At 40.5% G+C, this 17,737-nt stretch overlaps 1 protein-coding gene across 3 annotated transcripts in view; it reads right to left on the reverse strand.

Moving 5' to 3' along the window:
- Nucleotides 1-17,737, reverse strand: part of LOC310918632 (tumor protein D52-like) — a 122,535-nt gene that overhangs the window by 78,338 nt on the left and 26,460 nt on the right. For 2 of the 3 annotated variants that reach the window (XM_083877539.1, XM_083877538.1), the window contains exons 2-6: nt 15,629-15,744; nt 13,900-14,048; nt 12,888-12,989; nt 6,006-6,054; nt 3,848-5,327 (exon numbers count right to left, since the gene is read on the reverse strand). In XM_083877539.1, coding sequence (XP_083733665.1) covers nt 5,211-5,327; nt 6,006-6,054; nt 12,888-12,989; nt 13,900-14,048; nt 15,629-15,744 — 533 coding nt within the window. In that variant the 3' untranslated portion in view covers nt 3,848-5,210. Of the gene's footprint in view, nt 1-3,847; nt 5,328-6,005; nt 6,055-12,887; nt 12,990-13,899; nt 14,049-15,628; nt 15,745-17,737 lie in introns of those variants that run through there. The other variant, XM_083877540.1, reaches the window with a different exon arrangement.

A 17,737-nucleotide genomic window follows, 5' to 3' on the forward strand; every position in this document is an offset into this window, starting at 1 on the left:
TCAAGAACACTACACAAAATTAACAGATTACATTGCAGTCAGATTCCTTTCATTTCCCTCCTGTTTCATGCCACCTTCCACTAAGTCATTCTCACCAAAACCCACTCCCTCTTCAGTAAACTCCTCAAAGGGCAATCAGTGAATAAACATTAATCACACTCAGACTTGCTGAGCACTACCTGGGCTAGGAACAGCATGAAAGTAGACTCATGATAATCTCCATCTCATTATTATGCTTTGAACATCACTAGGCACTGCAAAGCAAGCTGATTTCCTTCCTCTGGTTCAAGTGAAAAAGTTGCACAGCAAAGTGAGCTACAGAAATTCAGAGTTGTTATTTTAAAACCCTAGTTTGATTTTAAAACCAGACATTCACTTTAAAACACTAGTCTGATTTCTAGTAATGCACTATTTGTACTTGTGTATGTGATTCCACTTGAAAATGGTGCTGTGAATACAATGTAACATTTGTTAGTTAAGAAGCTTTAAAGGCTTGATAACTGTTCATTTACAGATAGAAAGAGATTATATAGATAGAAAATAATGTTTCCAGCTACTCACTTCAACAGAAAAACAAAAAGGGAAAGAATTAAAATCCCCAAATCCCCAAAGTAGGATTCAGTATCTGCTACAACTACATTAAGTGATTCTTTTCCTAAATTCTTCTGTGGACATCCCCTTGGACACCACCTGAGCCCCTGGGTTAGGCAAACCTTTGATCTTTGCACAGCCAGCCTTGCCAGTGTGGATTTTCAGTGGAAAACAGGATGGTTTAGATTATGTAGTAATTTGGGATATCAGGTCTTAGATTCAGTGACAGGCATTTCCAGTTCTACACCTGAGGTACCAAACAAGTCCTGTTATAATAATTCACAGCATTAATCTCCACGTCCTACTGAGCATATTTCAAATAATCTCAGATACAGGTGTGGCCAAACAGAACTGAAAAAAAGTTACAAAAATACAATTGCCAAGGATAAACACCACCATGGAATCACTTCCACCTGAGGCATAAGCAGAGGTCAGGGCTTTTCAGTTTGGAAGAAATGTTCTGGAATACATCAGTACCCACACAGAGCTTTTTTTCTGTTTCTCTACCTGTCTGCTAATGGGCACTGCCACAATCTGTGGGAAAAATCAGCATGACCAAACTCAATGTACTGATAGAGAAAGTGATGGTTATTCACAAAAATCTCTACATTTATTTTACCACTCACTCTTTCCCAAGTTCTATTCACTCACATTCCCACACCCCCAGACTCCCAACAACCATCTGGAGAAAACTCATTTGGATACAACACCAAAGATGAAGGCTGCCAGCTATCAAGGCCTCACCACACCTCTGACATTATTCCTGCTTGGCAATGGTGAACTAGGTTTTGGACAGATCTTTTACACCCTTCAGGAGTCAACAGCTGTTGACAGGGTGGTCCTTTGCTCCAGAACTCTACTTACTGCAGCCTCAATAAGCAGCAGACTGCTGCTCACCATCTCTCTCTCCATGACTGATTCGTGGTGGACTAACAGCAAAACAAATGGCACATAAGATACGGGACAAAATCCTGTAAACTTCCAGGGTCTGCTCCTGCCAAATCATTCATGCAGCAGCTTACCAGAGTGCAGGCCTTGCCAAGCACACCATCCTAATTTTATAGCCAAGGACAGCTTCCCAGAGAACTGTGAGTTTTTACAATATGCAGCATCCTTTCAACCCTCATCCTGATGTTTCTTATGACTCAATTCTACAGGTGTGTCACTCGTAAAAGCCTTTATATTTCCACCAAAAGTGTCTGGAATACTGGTTTAATAGGTCTTTGATCTGATTCAATAAAATCATTAAGAGATTTTCCACATCCTCCCTGGCAGCCTGTAAAAAAGCCAGAACACAGCTTTGCCCATGCAGCAGTACCTTGCATTCTACACAACCAAAACTACATTCTGCATTACATTTTTGTAGTAGCATCCTAATAAGAAATATGAGCTGCCCACGTTTCTGCAGGCTATTTATTATGCAGGGTGAAGTGCTGAGAAGAGACAATCAGAGTTGTTGGGGTTGGAAGGGACCTCTGGACATCATCCAGTGCAAGGCTCCTGCCAAGGCAGGGGGTCACCTGGAGCAGGTGACCAAGGAGTGTGTCCGGGTGGGTTTATGGGGTTTGGATGTCCCCAGAGAGGGAGGGAGACCGCACACCCTTCCCGGGCACCTTTTGTACTGAGAGACCAGAACTGACACGGCACTCCAGAGCGGCCTCACCAGGGCCGAGGACGCTGCCCCGGCTCCATCCCCTCTCGCCCTCACCTGCCGGAGGGGGCCGGAGCCCGCGGTGCCGCTGCCCGGCTGCTGCTCCGTTCTCTGCGGGGGAGTCCCGGCGGCTCCGGGCGCGGCCGCGCTGCCCCAGCGGGCCCCAGGCCCCAGCCCCCGCCATGCCCGCGCCGCGCCGCCCCGCAGCGCCATGGCCGCCATTGCTCACCGGGGCGGGGCCTCTGCCCCAGCGCAGGCGCAGCTCGCCGCGCTGAGGCGGGCGGCGCCATCTTGGGTGCGGGCGGGAGGGCCAGGGAACGGGCGGGACACCTGGGGAATTTTTTCACGGAAAGGATAATTACACATTGCAATGTGCTGCCCGGGGAGGGGGTGGAGTCACCGTCCCTGGAGGTGTTTAAGGAAGAAGGTCTGGAGGCAGCACGTCACTGAACTGCAGGGGGCCCACAAGGACCATCGAGTTCAGCCCCTGGTGCTGCACAGGACGCTCCAATAGTCACACCCTGTGCCTGAGAGCATTGTCCAAACCCTTCTGGAATTCTGCCAGGCTTAGTGCTGCGATCACTTCCCCGGGGAGCCTGTTCCAGTGCCCAAACACCCTCTGCGTGAAAAACCTTCTTGTAACACCCAGCGTGAACATTCTGGCACAGCCTTCTGCCCTTCCTCCCTCTGGAGCCCCACTCAGTGCCATGGTCTGGTTGACAAGGCGCCGTTTGGGCATAGGTTGGACTCCCTGCTTTCACAGGTATTTTCCAGCCTGATTCTGTGTTTACCAGAAAAAGCTTCAGTGGTCACAATAGCCCCAAAGCCACCTGCACACGAGGAAAGAAGGTGTGGGCAGAGGAAGACGTAGCAAAAGCTCCTGGAGCGTAATAATGGTAATAATGTGTTACAATAAATAGACTGCCATGCGGCTTTAAATTAAAAAAAAAAAAAAAAAAAAAAAAAAAAAAAAAAAAAAAAGCCCTTTCTTCGGAAAACAGAAAGTTTAACTCTGGACTAGATGACCTTTCTTTGTCAGTTAGATAAATAAATAAAAGACCTATCCGATAAGGATCATATTCCAGAACTTGCCCTACATGGCACTGACCCAAAAGAGGAAGAGCTCCATTCCCTTTATACAATTCAATTCTCTGTCCCTTTGTTAAAGTGGAGCTGTCAGAGGCTGAGGGAACATGTCAACCTGTTTTCTGAACTTCACGACGTAACCAGGGCAGTTTAATTTCATGTAGTGGCAGAGCACTGGGACAGGCAGCTGAAGAAAGTCATGGATTCTCACTCTGGTGATTCAAAACCCACCTGGGCACATTCCTGTGCAACCTGCTCTAGAGATGACCCTGCCTCAACATGGAGCTTGGACTAGTCCCTCACTACCCTACCAACTCTGTGATTTGTAATTTTATGTAAGCCACTAGAAGGCAACCTAGGCTCAGACTTCTCTAGAAATGCCAAGCTCAGCCATGCAGACTCCCAGCAGTACAGTAGTATGTAACAGCACTGCTTTGAATCAAACTTAAAGGACTGTTTCAATTAGAAATAAAATTCCTCACTTATTTACATTATCCTCTATGTTCACAGGACAATACATTCACCACATACACTTTTATTAAGCTTCTCACATGTAATTAAGCAACACATTCTACATCTGACATGCTAGCAAGGTTGTCAGGAGCCAACTTTTTTTTCCTCCAGACACCTGTGGCAGTTGAAGTTTCATGGATTTCACAAAAATGTAGCAAAAATTGTCTCCAGTTCTAAGCACGGTGATAAAATGTTCTAACCATGTGACAGAAACACATGAAACACAAGAAATTTGAGGAGTACAGCAGACAAAACAAGATGTAGGAGGATACATCTTTTAGGAAAGTTATGCTGAGTGATGACACTGTGCACCTCTCAAAACAGACTTCTGGGGTCAGGAACAGAGGTATTGCTTGAGGTACAGGCCTTAAATACATTAAAAAAAGAGTAAGATGGTGTAGCACATATTTTCAGGGTTCAGCCTACAAGGGAAACAACATTAGGCTACAGGAGCAATTCTCTTGATGACTAAAAATGAAACACTTCTGGGGTCAGGCTCATTCTTCCATTCCATGCTTTGTTAGTGTGAATGTGACACCACCACATGTGAATGAAGATGAATCTATTTGTGACTGGTCAAACATTCAGAAGAGTGTTATCTTACCACAGTGACATCCTGTACAAAAAACAAGACTTGAAAATGTTATGATGACTGAACCAAACCAGCACTATGAGGCATCCTGCTTCCATCTGCATTAGTGACAAGTTTCCAAGGTGGACAATGCACGGACAGATGGGTAAGTTTTACACATTCTGTGTTCCCTGTTCACACCTGCTGTACGAGGAACATGCTCAAAAGACATACATTCCTACCCATGTATGATCCTGCTATAACTTGTGTAAAGCCTGCTGAAACTGAAGTCCTTTCTTCAGCTGGGAGTGATCCTTCCTCCTTGTTTGGTCTCCTAGTCCAGTGTCCCTTGCAGGCAACACTCGATTGAAACAATTGCAAGGGAGCGAAGTAACAAGCTTCAGTTTGGCAGCAGCAGTAGATTCATAAGGATTAAGTTGAGCAGTAGTTACAGATTGAAAAGAAATTATGCATCCACAGTATCTGTACAATATAATTACTTTCTCAAAAGAGTTTTTTTCATTGCTATATTTTAAAGGTCATCTTCAAATTACAAGTAAGTCCTTTAAATGCTTGAAAGGCATAGAAATTCCCCTTCCCACACAAAACCCCAAACAATGTATTTTAGTTTCAAAAATATTTTGAACCCACAAACAAGCTTGGTATCAGTTAATTGGGTAAAATAACTACGTGCTAAATAAAAGCACATCTGGTGGAAAGAGCGCAGAGAATGTTACAAGTGTGCTTGGTTTTTCCTTGCAGCATCTGGCAGTGGGTAGCAGGACACAGGCAGAAATCTCAGTGAGTCTCTTCCTCTGTCTGTTCTGCAATAGTTTCTGTGGCACTGGCATTGGCAGCAGAGTTGAGAACTTCTCCAAAGTCTCCCCCAGCAGGTTTGCCTCCTCCAACTTTAGACTAGAACACAGAGAGAGCCCAACAAAGCATAGCAGTTACTTGGCATGCCAAACATGCTTAACTGTACAAAACCAATACATCTGCATGAGTTTAATTACTCTCTTCAACAAAGCAGCTTTTCCAGGTCTAGCAGACCTCCACAATATTCTTAAAACAAATCTGTACATATCTGGCAGGAAACACTCACCAGCAGATTAACACAACAGTCTCCCTTTGAGATATACGAAGCAGCCCTTATTCCAGGGCTGATTCCAGAGTCCAAAGGTTGACACACCCTCAGTTGCAAATGGATAAAGGTATGCAGCCTTTCAAGCCAGGAAGACTTCAGGAGATTCAGAGTTAAAACTCGCTACTTTTTTTTTCTCAAGAAAGAACTTTGGACAGTTTTGAGTCTCAATAGCAATTCCTGAGATCTTTAGAGGAGCAGAGCAACTACTTTACTTTCTCCAGGTAACATGTTTGCCTTTTCACTTCCCTCTGCAGCATACACTCTGTGGGAGCTGCAGGGGTGTTAATGCCAATTAGTTGCAAGGCCCAGTTCCCCTTGCAAAGATGTTCATCTAAGCATCTCTTCAACAGTTTACCAGTAACTAAAAAAATAGGCTGCCCAGAATCCACTTGAGTCTCTTCTCCACATCCACAACTTCACAATCACCAAAATGTTTTAGAAATTCTTACCTTGAAGTTTTCAACTTTTTCTTCAAAGGATTTGAAAGTAGGAGAATTTCTATAAAAATGAAAAAATGAACCACAGAATTAAAACTACATCTAGTTAACCTATAATCAAAAACAAGCAGACAGTTGCTTTTTCCCAACAGCAACATGGTATTTGTTTTGGGCTCTTTCCCTATTTTAAAGATAGCCTAAAAATAGGCTAAGAGATAGCCTAAAACTAAAAATAGTTTACATCTGGATCCTCCCAGGTACCACAAAACTAAAATTCAAACATACTCAAATTGCAAGCTTACTTTCATCTTTGGCAACTAAACATTGTCAGGTCCATCAATAGGATCCCTCATATCAACATGGAAGGGAGAACTAGCAAGTATTTTAGGTTTATTCCCAGTGATTTCAAAAACATTTCTGGCTTAAAGCATTCGTTCAGAAAATCTTAGTCATCACTTCTGGTTAGCCTAATACATTATTGCTGGAAAGAACTGATCAGAGTTTTTTCACTTTTTATAGGAAAACTAGTTCAGTTTACTTTCCTACATTTTCAATAAATATAACATGTTCACACTGGCATCTTCTGCTAACACGTTAAATTTAAGTGAGGCTCCCCCTTGCCTTTAAGTGCCAAAGGCAGCTATAATTACAAATAATAAGTTCTGCATACAAAGAACAGGACAGCTTGGGATTTACAATGCTGAGGGTTGGTGTATAATTCATCAGGGTCAGAAGAGTGGCTTAATGCTCCAAGTAGTTGTCACTGCCATGAGCAAATTTGTGCCACACTCTGTACACGTTTTCTGCCTTTCAGTAGGATGGAAAATGCTTGCCTTCAGTGGACCAGGACTAAAGATTACTCAAAAATGTGTTATATAAATATTAAAGACAAGGGTGTTTTTCAGAAGTCTACAGCTTCCCTTCTTCCTTTGCTTGGCATTTGTGTAGGTCACCCACACTTAGCAGCACTCTTTCCCTTGGGAGAGCACACAGTGACAAATGCATCAAACCAGACTCTCAGGAGATGGAGGGACACAGGCCAAGCAAGCAGACAGAAAAGGAAAGCACCCCAGATGACTAAGAGATTTTTTGTGAACCACAGGGGGTTTTTTTGCTAACTTTCATTTTCATTTTCAAAAACATATGCCAAACTACTGCCTTTTAAACTTAGAATCACTTAGTATCACTACACTCTAACAGACAGGGAAAAGCTGTTATAGTTTTCTAAACAGTAGGGAAATGTCACTTTCCAGATGTTTGATAACCACCTCCATCAACCAGAAAATAAAACAAATTTTATCCTATTTGTTAATACAGGAAATCCACGACAAAGCTGTGTGGGGTTTTTTTGTGTTTTATAAAACTATGTTAGCTGATTTAAGTTCAATCTGACTTGATTCTACACATGAAAATAAATAAACCAAACAGGTGGATTAGCATACATTACCTCATAATAGGCATACTAATTGAGTGCTGTATGGAGCGTATACTAAATGCCAGCATTAAGAGAAAAGAAAGCGAAAAGTTAGTTTAAGTATTACATTGAGAAGAAGTTGGCTTAGAGAGCTGACTTCTGTAAACTATCTTTGGTAAACAGCCAAACACTGTTACACAGTCTTAGTAACTGCTTGGGTTTGCTTTATTTAATTGCTTAGCCATGCACACACACACGTACATCAGAGCAAAAGCTGCAGCAACCTTCTTCTCTTTTAGAAAGATTCAAGTGCCATGCTTGTTAGTACTTGTTCTGCTTAGCTGCAACAGTCTGTCTGCTCCTTAAGTTTCTCAAGCTACAGGAGTCATGCTGCATTTACAGTTTTGGTGATAGCAAGTAGCAAACAATTGAGAGTCTTATTAATCAGCTGATCTTCCTACTGAAATAATTACTTCTACATCCAGAAGGCATCCATTTCAATTCAGTGTAAGTTTTTTTACACTCATCAATACATCATATCTACTCATCAATACACATTATCCAACAAAAGCAGTCACATCAGTCAGTATTCAAGGTAAGGTTTATGCTGGGAGCAGGGATAAAGTCCCAGTCCTGTGTTCTGAAATTCATGGATGATTTCTATAACCTGCCAGTGTTGCTATACAGTTACTGTTTGTCTAGCAAGAAAACACATCCACTCCTAGAAGGTAACTGGATATAGATGAAGGAGCTCCCAAATAGCCTCAACACTGCCTGGCATCTAATTTAGTTCCATACAGAAAATCCCTGTTTGCTGCAGATCCCAACAAGCCTTATACGTTAAACATTTCTTACCAAATACCACAACAGTAACTTAGAATTATTATAAGTGATGATCTCAGTTTTTCATAACTATATGTGGAATGTCAACATTTGTCTGGGCTTTATGATGTCTTCCAATAGTATACTTTCCAGGCAGTTGCTGGGAGAGGAGAGGAGGGAAGGGAAACAACTCTCTCATAAGATGTACCTCCAAACTTTCAATTAGCATCTCAGTACAATCAATGGAAGACACAGTCACAGAAGAAGTTCTATGTTTATTGCAGAACAAGTTTTAAGAGATTGTTTATGAGGGCTCATCAGTAGAATATCATAATAGAAAAAAAAAATAAAAAACACTCTCTAAAAGTTCCCTTAAGGTTTGGGTCCCTTAAGGCAGATGCACAGCTATAAGTTGATTTGTAGTTACGGTGTACTGGGAATCAGCTATACAAGGCCAGATGCTTTCCTGACACATCAGTAATGCACAGCTATGTTTCATCTATTTCCTCAACCCCATTTCTCCTGTATTTCATTCTTATGGATGGTCTGGCTTCCACAGGCTATTCCAGAACACAGAGAAGCTGATTGTCTTCTGGGCTGCAATTTATATTCTTCACTGTGATGTGGATTACTACATGTTCCTTGCTACATGGCAGGTTTTATTACAGAGCTACATCAACACTAACTAGTTTCAATCAATGCTCAGCCAATTCCCCTCACACTGCATGAAGTTTCTCCCTGCAAGAAGTTTAAGGCTAAAGAGGATGAAATACACATATTTACAAACTATAGAACTGCTCACACTGAAAAATGACAATCTGTAGTGTATTGCAGACCATTTAACAGGTGTCTACAAAAGTTTAGTTTAATCTGAGACATCATTTAATAGGACTATTCATGTATTCATGAAGAATTTGCTTGCTGCTGTACAATAAACTTCTGTATACCCTCAGTATCCAGTTTGCAAAATGACACCATAAGATATTACATAATTTTATCACACAATAATCTAGTTTGCAAGAGAACTGAATTAGATAAATGCAGTTTGTTGTTTTTTTTTTTTTAACATAAACCACCTATTCTTCAGGTAATGCAAAGAGGCACAATTAAGCCTTGAATAGCTTTATGAAGAAGTGAACTTGTATTTCTTTTCCCAAATGACAGAATGCCACACTAAAGTACTCACTCAGCTAGGCCATCAAGTTGGCCAGTTTGAAAGACAAGCCCTCTTTGCAACGCTCAAAAGCAAATCCCTACGTTAAAAAAGACAATAAATAAAAAAGGCACAGTAAGCTGCTCTCCAGTCTTCCATGTATCTTGTATTACATTAAAACTTTCTTATCCTCTACACAATATTTTTTAAGCTACTCCATTGCCTCACATTTTGAAAAGGCACAAGGAGGTATGCCAGAGTCCCTGCCTAGAAAACACAGCTTAACATACACAGTAGCTGTTACTTTCATTAGTAGTTAAATTTCCAGCTGATATGCAGATAAGTTACAGTATTTAGGAATCCATGATCATAGATCAGACTTCTAAAGCAAGCAAAGAAAGTTATTCTGCAATCTCAGAGCAAGGCAAAGATGGACTTTGCTCCATTATAGGGCTGCAGTGCAAGAAGTGCCAAGTGCAAAGGTGTGACTGCTCAGAAGCTACATATTGGTACTACTATTGTTTTGCACAGAATATTGCTGATGCCTATATAAGAAAGCTTAGCTCATCAAAACTTCAAATTCTTATAAAGAGAATAAAGGTATTAAGAGAAACCTAAGAAGGAACAGAGTTCATTTTCATCATAACAAAGAGCAGAGAAAACAAATACAAAAAGGAAGCAAAAAATACATAGACATTGCACTACCAGTCCTCCATTCCTCTCCATTTCAGCAGTTTCCAAAGTCACAGCTCCAGCAGCTGCCTCACTCCCTTTTGCAATTCTCTATTAAACCATTTTGCAGTGCCTGAATGAAGACCTGTGTGTGATGTTTTGCTGCATGGAATATGTAGAATAGTCCAACACGAAAGAAATCACATCACTATAACTGAAAAGTGCCTCAACCAAAACAATACAAGGGAAAGTGAAGCCACAATTAAGCCAATGCAAGAGTTTAAGAACAAAAATGCACCTGCATATTCAGTATTAGTTCAAGTATCAGGCCCATCAACTCTTACTTCCAGGAAAGAATTTAGGCATCTAAATCTTTCTGAAGCTCAGACTTGCCCTTAAGTAGTCATATAACCCTCAGACCTGAAATCACTTGCTGAATTCCAAATTAATTTCATTCTCATGAAAAACAAAAAAAATGTAAAGGTTTTTAATCTTTTGTTTCAAGTGCAACTAAGATCTTCAACAGCACTAACTCTTCACACTTTTGTTTTGTTTTCTAAACACAGCTACCTCTGAATTTATAACAATACCTTGAATTTCCATCACCATGATTCTCCCTGAGAAGCACACCAACAGTGTGGACTTCTCCAATACTGTTACATTCCCTCCCAGTGGTCCTGTTTCTGATAAAGAGTACTCAACACCCACAGAGCCACTAAGTGGAGTAATTAGGATGCTCTTAAGGTATTCCTGAAGTAGAAGACAGCTCTGAATCTGTGCTTGTCCCTGTACAGTGCAATAGTCCAATACTAATTGGGAAACACCCACAGCCTTAAGATAAAAAAGTGACTCCTGTTAAGTGAGCAGGTAAAATCTGCAACCAAAAGGAACGGTGAAGTCTTCCAGGTTCCCACTGTCTCACTGATGCTAAATAAGACACATTTGAGACTGGCTGCTACTCTTACACCTGAGCTCACTTCAGAGTCTGAGTTCTCAAAGTATCCTGTGCCTCTACCCATCTCCTCCCCTGGGACAGCAGCTCCCAGTTAGTACTCTAGGAGCCAAATCCCAACATCTTTACAGAGATCCTACTGCTGTCTTTTAACTACTTAGTAGGGGAGCACAGTGAAGATTAAGTCAGACTCAGGTGTGCATAGATGGCCTGAGAGGCAAGGGACAGAAGTTGTTACACAGGAATTTTAACTACTGAAAACACTGAGTGTTTGCTTAGATCAGAAGTAATGTACACGAAGTAACTAAAATACTGGCACTGCTAAAGTAATCAATTCAAAGACTGTTTCACTGGACAAACTATGAACAAAGAACACATAAACTAATTTACATTTAGACTCTAGTAATTTAGTTAGAATCACAATGCTAAACAGCCATTGTAAATAGACACAAAAAGGGGAAAATCTCTACTCTGCCACAGCACAAACACTGTACAGAGAAAGGAGGAATCCTGCATGCCATTGACCTCAAAACCTTATACTGTCCCTTGATAAAAAACCTTGCAGAATCATTTTAGTGGGTTTCTTTCTAACAAGGTAGAGAGACTAATTAATTATTATGTATATTCAAGATTTCATGTTCTGAGATAGTTACCAGGTGAACATGAAGAAACATCTTCCCTGACATTAAAAGAGCCTCAGTTTTACCCTTACTAACACTGGAGAAAAGAAGAAATTACCTTTTACAGACAAAACTTTAATCTTTAACAGAGGAAAAAAAAACAACCAAACTTTAATGGAGACAGTCTGACTACATGCTTAGTTTCAGAAGCAATTCTTGTGCCCACCTTACCTAAAGGAATGTGAAAATGCCTGTAGTCTGCACAATGCCAGAGTGAGCATTAAAGAGAGAAAGGAAGTTCTGATAAATCTGAAGAAAAATATGTAACTGTGTAGCTGTACTCAAAGTGTTTTCTCACTAGACTTCAAAAAGCAAGAGGTTAATGGCAGCACTTTAAAATGGCTGATTTTATTACACTGCTAGCAAAGCAGCAATATTCTGTGAGAATGTGTGAATTTTAATTTGCCCAATAATTGAAAAATAGGTTTAACAACAACAAATTACCTGTGGAGATGAGTAATTGTATAGGTTCCAGTAATAAGAATTATATAATCAAGGAATTGTAAGCTAAGCATCTGATTGTATTGCAGCCAGCAGCTCAAAATAGTTCTAAAAACGACTGGCAGACTTACCTAATGTGTGTGAAGGGCTGTGTCATTTGGCACAAAGTGAAAATATGTTGCATGCCAATAACAGTTAAGAATTAAAAAGTGCCAACAGTCTCTTAAAAAATGTAATAAAATCAAGCCACTTCTATGAGGCAAAACAGCTCGGAAAGAAATAAAACACACGTGGAAGGAATCAACAAACAAAACAAAAACCCAAACAAAAACCCAAACAGAAACAACAAAAAAAAATTCCAAACAACAAAACACAAACGGTTAAAGCTATTAGTTGTTTAAATATAATATTCTACAAGCTGAGAAAGAGAGCAGAAATAATAATGTTATGTGTATCCCACAGAGGCAGGCAGACAGTGCCACCTGCAATCACACCAGAAAAGTCAGAGCAGCAGTGGAGGTGGGAGCACACATTGCTTCTCTCGCCTACGTAAAATACACACCACAGAACTCCTCAGCATCAGTGAAGACACACAAGCAGATTCTGCAGCAAGTCTCTTACTTCCCCTAAAACAGGTGCTGAAGGCTCTTGACAGATTAGCTTTTAGACGCACTAGGTATGTTAACAGCATACATTTATTGCAGTGATCACCCACTTAAATAAAAAATGCAATTACTTGGGAAAAGGTAAAGAAACCTACCTGACATCTTCAAATTTCTTGGTTATGACTGAACCAACAGAAGAAAAAGCAGCAGAAGCCTTCTGACCAGCCTGAGACAGGGTTTCTGATGTTCTCTTGTATCTTCAAAAAAAACATTTAGCTTTTAGTTATTTTAATAGAACACATAAGGAAACCTCTAGTGTGTGTCTGTTTGTATCAAACACAGAGGTACACTTCATTTAAGACATTATTTTGAGCCTTTGCAGCCCCTTCTGGCTACAGCATCTCTGCCACCTCTGACCAGACCCAGTTCATGCACAACATACACCTACTACCCCACCCCTAGAACAGATGCTATCTGCTATTGTAGGATTTAGTAAAATATAAAATAAGCTCACACATAAAACACTCTGATTAACAACAACAAAACAAAACAAAATAAAAAAAAAAAATAAAATAAAATAAAAAAATTTAAAAAAAAAAAAAAAAAAAAAAAAAAAAAAAAAACACAAAATAACATTATGCACACACTGAAAAAGGTCTGTTTTTTGTGCCAAGTGCCTAAATTCTTGTACCACACAGTTCTGTAAATAAAATTCACCATAAAAAGTTTGAAGTACATCTTGTGACATTCTGTGGTCATTAATTGCAGATGGTAGCTTGCTCTAGACCTTAAGCTAACATTTGTGTTTGGCAAGAACAATAATTGTGACTTCATACTCTTTCTGCATGGGCTCAGTTTACAACAATTTTTCAGGGTGGAAAAGAAGGGTATTCTGTTGGACTTAGGGCACCTTGGTATCTCAGATCTATCAGACAAAAAAAAAGTGTGTTAGAATAGCCCAAATTTTGGTCAATCATTCTTCTTTTGCATGAGATACGGCTTATAGTGTTCTTTTAAAAAAATCTATGTTGATTTACCCAGAGGAGTTTTAATACAACTTAACTTTGTGTTATTTCTACTCATCTCACAAGAACAGAGTGTTTAGACATGACACAAGATCTAAACAGTTTTCAACAGTCTAAACAATCATCATGAGCTGGTACATACGCTGTGGTTGATGTAACATCTTGCCAGCTTTTGGTAATGTTCTGCTTTAGTTCCTGTAGTGAGTTAATTCCCAGTTTTCTCTTGATTTCCGCTAGATGCCTCTCTTTGGCAGCTAGCACTTGTGAGAGCGTCTGGATTTCCTCTTCCACCTGCGGCATCAGAGTTGTTAACAAGTGGTTAACAGTTAACAAGGAATATACCCAGCCATTTAACTATGTATTTCTTTAAAGTATCTACTAGACATAGGTAATGGGAGGGCTAACAGAGGTTTTTAACACTGCCTCAGAGTCATTCCTAAATACTAAAAGGGAAATCCAACAGAGACCTCAGGAGCTAGTGAGAAAATAATCCACCTGCAGCTAGCTCAGTTACTGAAATATGTACAAGGAAGCTGGTAACTAAAAGACTGCACAGTTAGAAATCATTACCTATAATATGCAAAGGCTGAAGATTAGTCAAACCCGGGACAATCGCCAAGCCTGTATTCTACTTCCATGTCAGATGATGTACCAGTGTGTGACCAGAATCAGGAAGCTCAGAGTTTGTCTGATCCATACACAAATTTTGTCTCCTTGCTTCAACAGAAAGGTCCTTTTGTGGCTTAAGCCAGCACCTGTGTACTGGATCCAGCCACAGGAGTGCCTTCCCCAGAGCAGGTGTGGAAATGGGGCAGACTGAGCAGTCAAAACCCACAGAAACACACAACACACAGCACCTGTAACTAGAAAACTATATTGTTTGTATACTTCCTTCTTTACTCAGATGGTCACTTAGCCTCTCCTGGAAACATGACCAGAGATGTCAGCACAGTTCTACAATGCCATTCTGTGAGCTTTGTACAGGTGACAGAGGCACTAAGGCCATACATACAAAGGCAAGGGCAATACCTCCAATCCTACTTCCTCATCCAGGCAAGATCACCCTACTTTAGAGTATCAGGCTGCCCACTCATTTAAGCTCCTTACAGGAGTACAGCAGCTTACTGTACTCCTTACAGTATCCTCAATGCTTCCTCTGTTTAGGAAGTCCAGCATGACATATCCTAGCAGGACCATCCCATCCTCACTATCTTTGGCATGAAATGATACTCAGGACTGCCAAATATAAGACTGTATTAAACACGCTTAATTTAAAGCTAAATGTTAGAATTAAGTTAGTGTCTTTCACAAGGGTCCTAAAGTCCCAGAGAGCTACTAAAGAAAATAGACTGGCTGCTTAATAAACTTGACTTTGGCATGCATCAGTCTTGAATATTTGCCTGTCTATCCTTCAAAGAACACTACTTCTTCTCACTCGTAAATATATTCTGTAATGGACAAGAACAGTAACATGGTTAGACATTAGCAATACAGTGCCCACACAGATACTACTACAAAGTATTCTTCATGAAAGAAACAGCTTTAGCTACTCCACACCAATTGAGACAATACTTTGGTTTTGGCTTCCAACCACGTTCTCTTTGCTGATTTACTCCTTTCTCACTTGAGGAAAAAAAGGGTTAGGTATTCATGTCTGTACATTCAGCAGTCCCAGCTTAATTCGCCATCACTAGAACTGGCTGTTCTTTTCTCCTTGACACCCTTCCTTCCTATCTGTGCAATACACAGGAGTGCCAGCTTTAGACACTCACAGAATAACTATGCAAAGCATTAACTGTATGTTCAAAGATAACATTATCCCAGATTTTCCTTATGAAAACAAGTTTAAGAGCTATTTCCAGAAGAATTACCTTGGCAAGCTCTTTTCTTAGCTCATCCCGTTCTTCTTCTGAGAGTGTTTCTGCCATACTGACTGTAGCAGCAGCATCCTCTCCAACCTCAGGTATAGAGTCACTCCTCAGCAGCCCTTGAGATGAATAAAGCATTAGAAGTCAGATTAGCACAAGTCTGCCAAACAGCAGCTAACACCAGCACACAGCTCTTTTCTGCCAGTGCACGACAAAAACTGATGAGAGGACACCAAAGTCGTGCTCCCCAACTACAGAAAGGAATTTCAACATCCAAAGGCATTTTATATTTCATTCTATCAAGCTATATTACAGCTCAATATAATGGCAACTGCTGCTATAATAGGAGACTGGAAACCTGTTGAGAACAACACATCCCACTACTCTGTGAGAGAAACCAAGGCACAGAACACTATGCCCCGACCAGTGTTTCCTACACAACCCTGCCCAGGAGTCTGTGCACACTGGTGTCTCATTCATCTGGCACAGAAACTCTGGAAGCACTGGAGATGCTCAAGGCCAATGCAGGGCTCCATCCTTCACTACTCTTTGGATCAGATTTACAAGTGTCCATTCTGAGCATACTGGGTGCAGCCACAAGCAAGGTTACAACATGGAGAAAACTACTGCACTTGCAAGTATGAACTCTTCCTCTGTACCCTGCTTGATCTCTCTGTCCCTAGTAACTGGGACCACTGTGCCTAGAAGGTTGCAGATATCATGGAACTAGAAGTAAGCTGCTGGTTTGCACCTGGACCTTAAGAGAGATGGGAAATCCAGAGACAGAGCTCAGGAACAAAAGGCTGTTGTTTCAAAGCAGAGGAGTACTGAGAAGGGACTGATCAAGATGTATCTACTCAAACTGCTTCCAGATCCAGAAACCGAAACTCCGCCCAATTCCTATATAAACCCCAAACGTCCTAAAAAACTATGGTCTTCCTCAACTTTTGCTTCCACAGCTTCAGGGAGGAGGACGATATTATTTTTATTACTATGATGCAATAACTTTAATTGTTCTTTTTTCTTAGTCCTTAGTGCTTGCAGTAAGACCATTTTAAACACCTTTTTATGCAACAAAATTTCCAGCAAAAGATTTCCCATTTTGAGTCTTTGCAGCTGACACTTAAAGTTTGCCAAAAACAAGGAATTCTGTTCTAGTTGCAGAGAGACCAGTTTGCAGGGAGACTGCATGCTGGCATGGTTGTGGATTCCCAGAACTAATTCTCTATTCAAGAAGTAAAACAGTCTTACAGATAATATAAAAAAGAAGGTAAATAAAAATCTTAAAATACAGAATACAGGAGGAAAGAAATCAGGATTGTTTGTTAATAAGGAGCAAGGAAGAGTGTGTGCATATATGCATGTGTAATATATGTACATAAATACATCCATCATCTAAGTTGAAGATGCATCGAGTAACATTTCCTATTTATCACTATAGAAATTAACCATCTAACCAATAAAATTCTGTTCTCATTTCAGCAGCTTCTGATGGCACTGCATACAATCCTTTGGTCTGAGTATAAAAAATTTATTAACCATCACTATGATTTTGCTGTCAAACAGCTACATCACAGTCAACTGAAAAAACAGGGGAAGAAAGATTCTGTGAGTCTGTAATTCATTGTAGGAATTCTATGAAACATGCTCCTAGCAGCTGTCAAGCAGAAAAAAAAGAAGAATCTCCTTGTTCTTGATCAAACTACTGAACTCAGGTAAAACTCAATTCCACAAATTCTTTCCAAAACAGTAAACTGTCTACCTGCATTTGTCCAGAACACTTGCCCTCTAGAAGCACACTGCTATACGGACAGAACTTTTGTGAATGCTGTTACCACAGAGTGCACTGAGAAGGAAGCCTACAGGAAAAAAAACTAAACCTCATTCTGCATTTGTTCATGAGATCTGTGCCACAGATCTTTCCCAGAGATTTATACGTGTCTTTTACACAAACATGATGTAGGGTCCTGTGGGTTTCCCAATAAACAATTTTCTGGGCAGTAAGAACTTCAAAGTCTAATGCCCAAAGCAGAGCACAGCACTACAGCACCTAAAACAAAGAATTACGTCTCACAATCAGATAACTTTTGTTCTCTACATCAGCATGTTTCC

The sequence above is a fragment of the Zosterops lateralis genome, assembly GCF_965231275.1.
Source record: "Zosterops lateralis genome assembly, chromosome: 1".
Classification (NCBI taxonomy): domain Eukaryota; kingdom Metazoa; phylum Chordata; class Aves; order Passeriformes; family Zosteropidae; genus Zosterops; species Zosterops lateralis.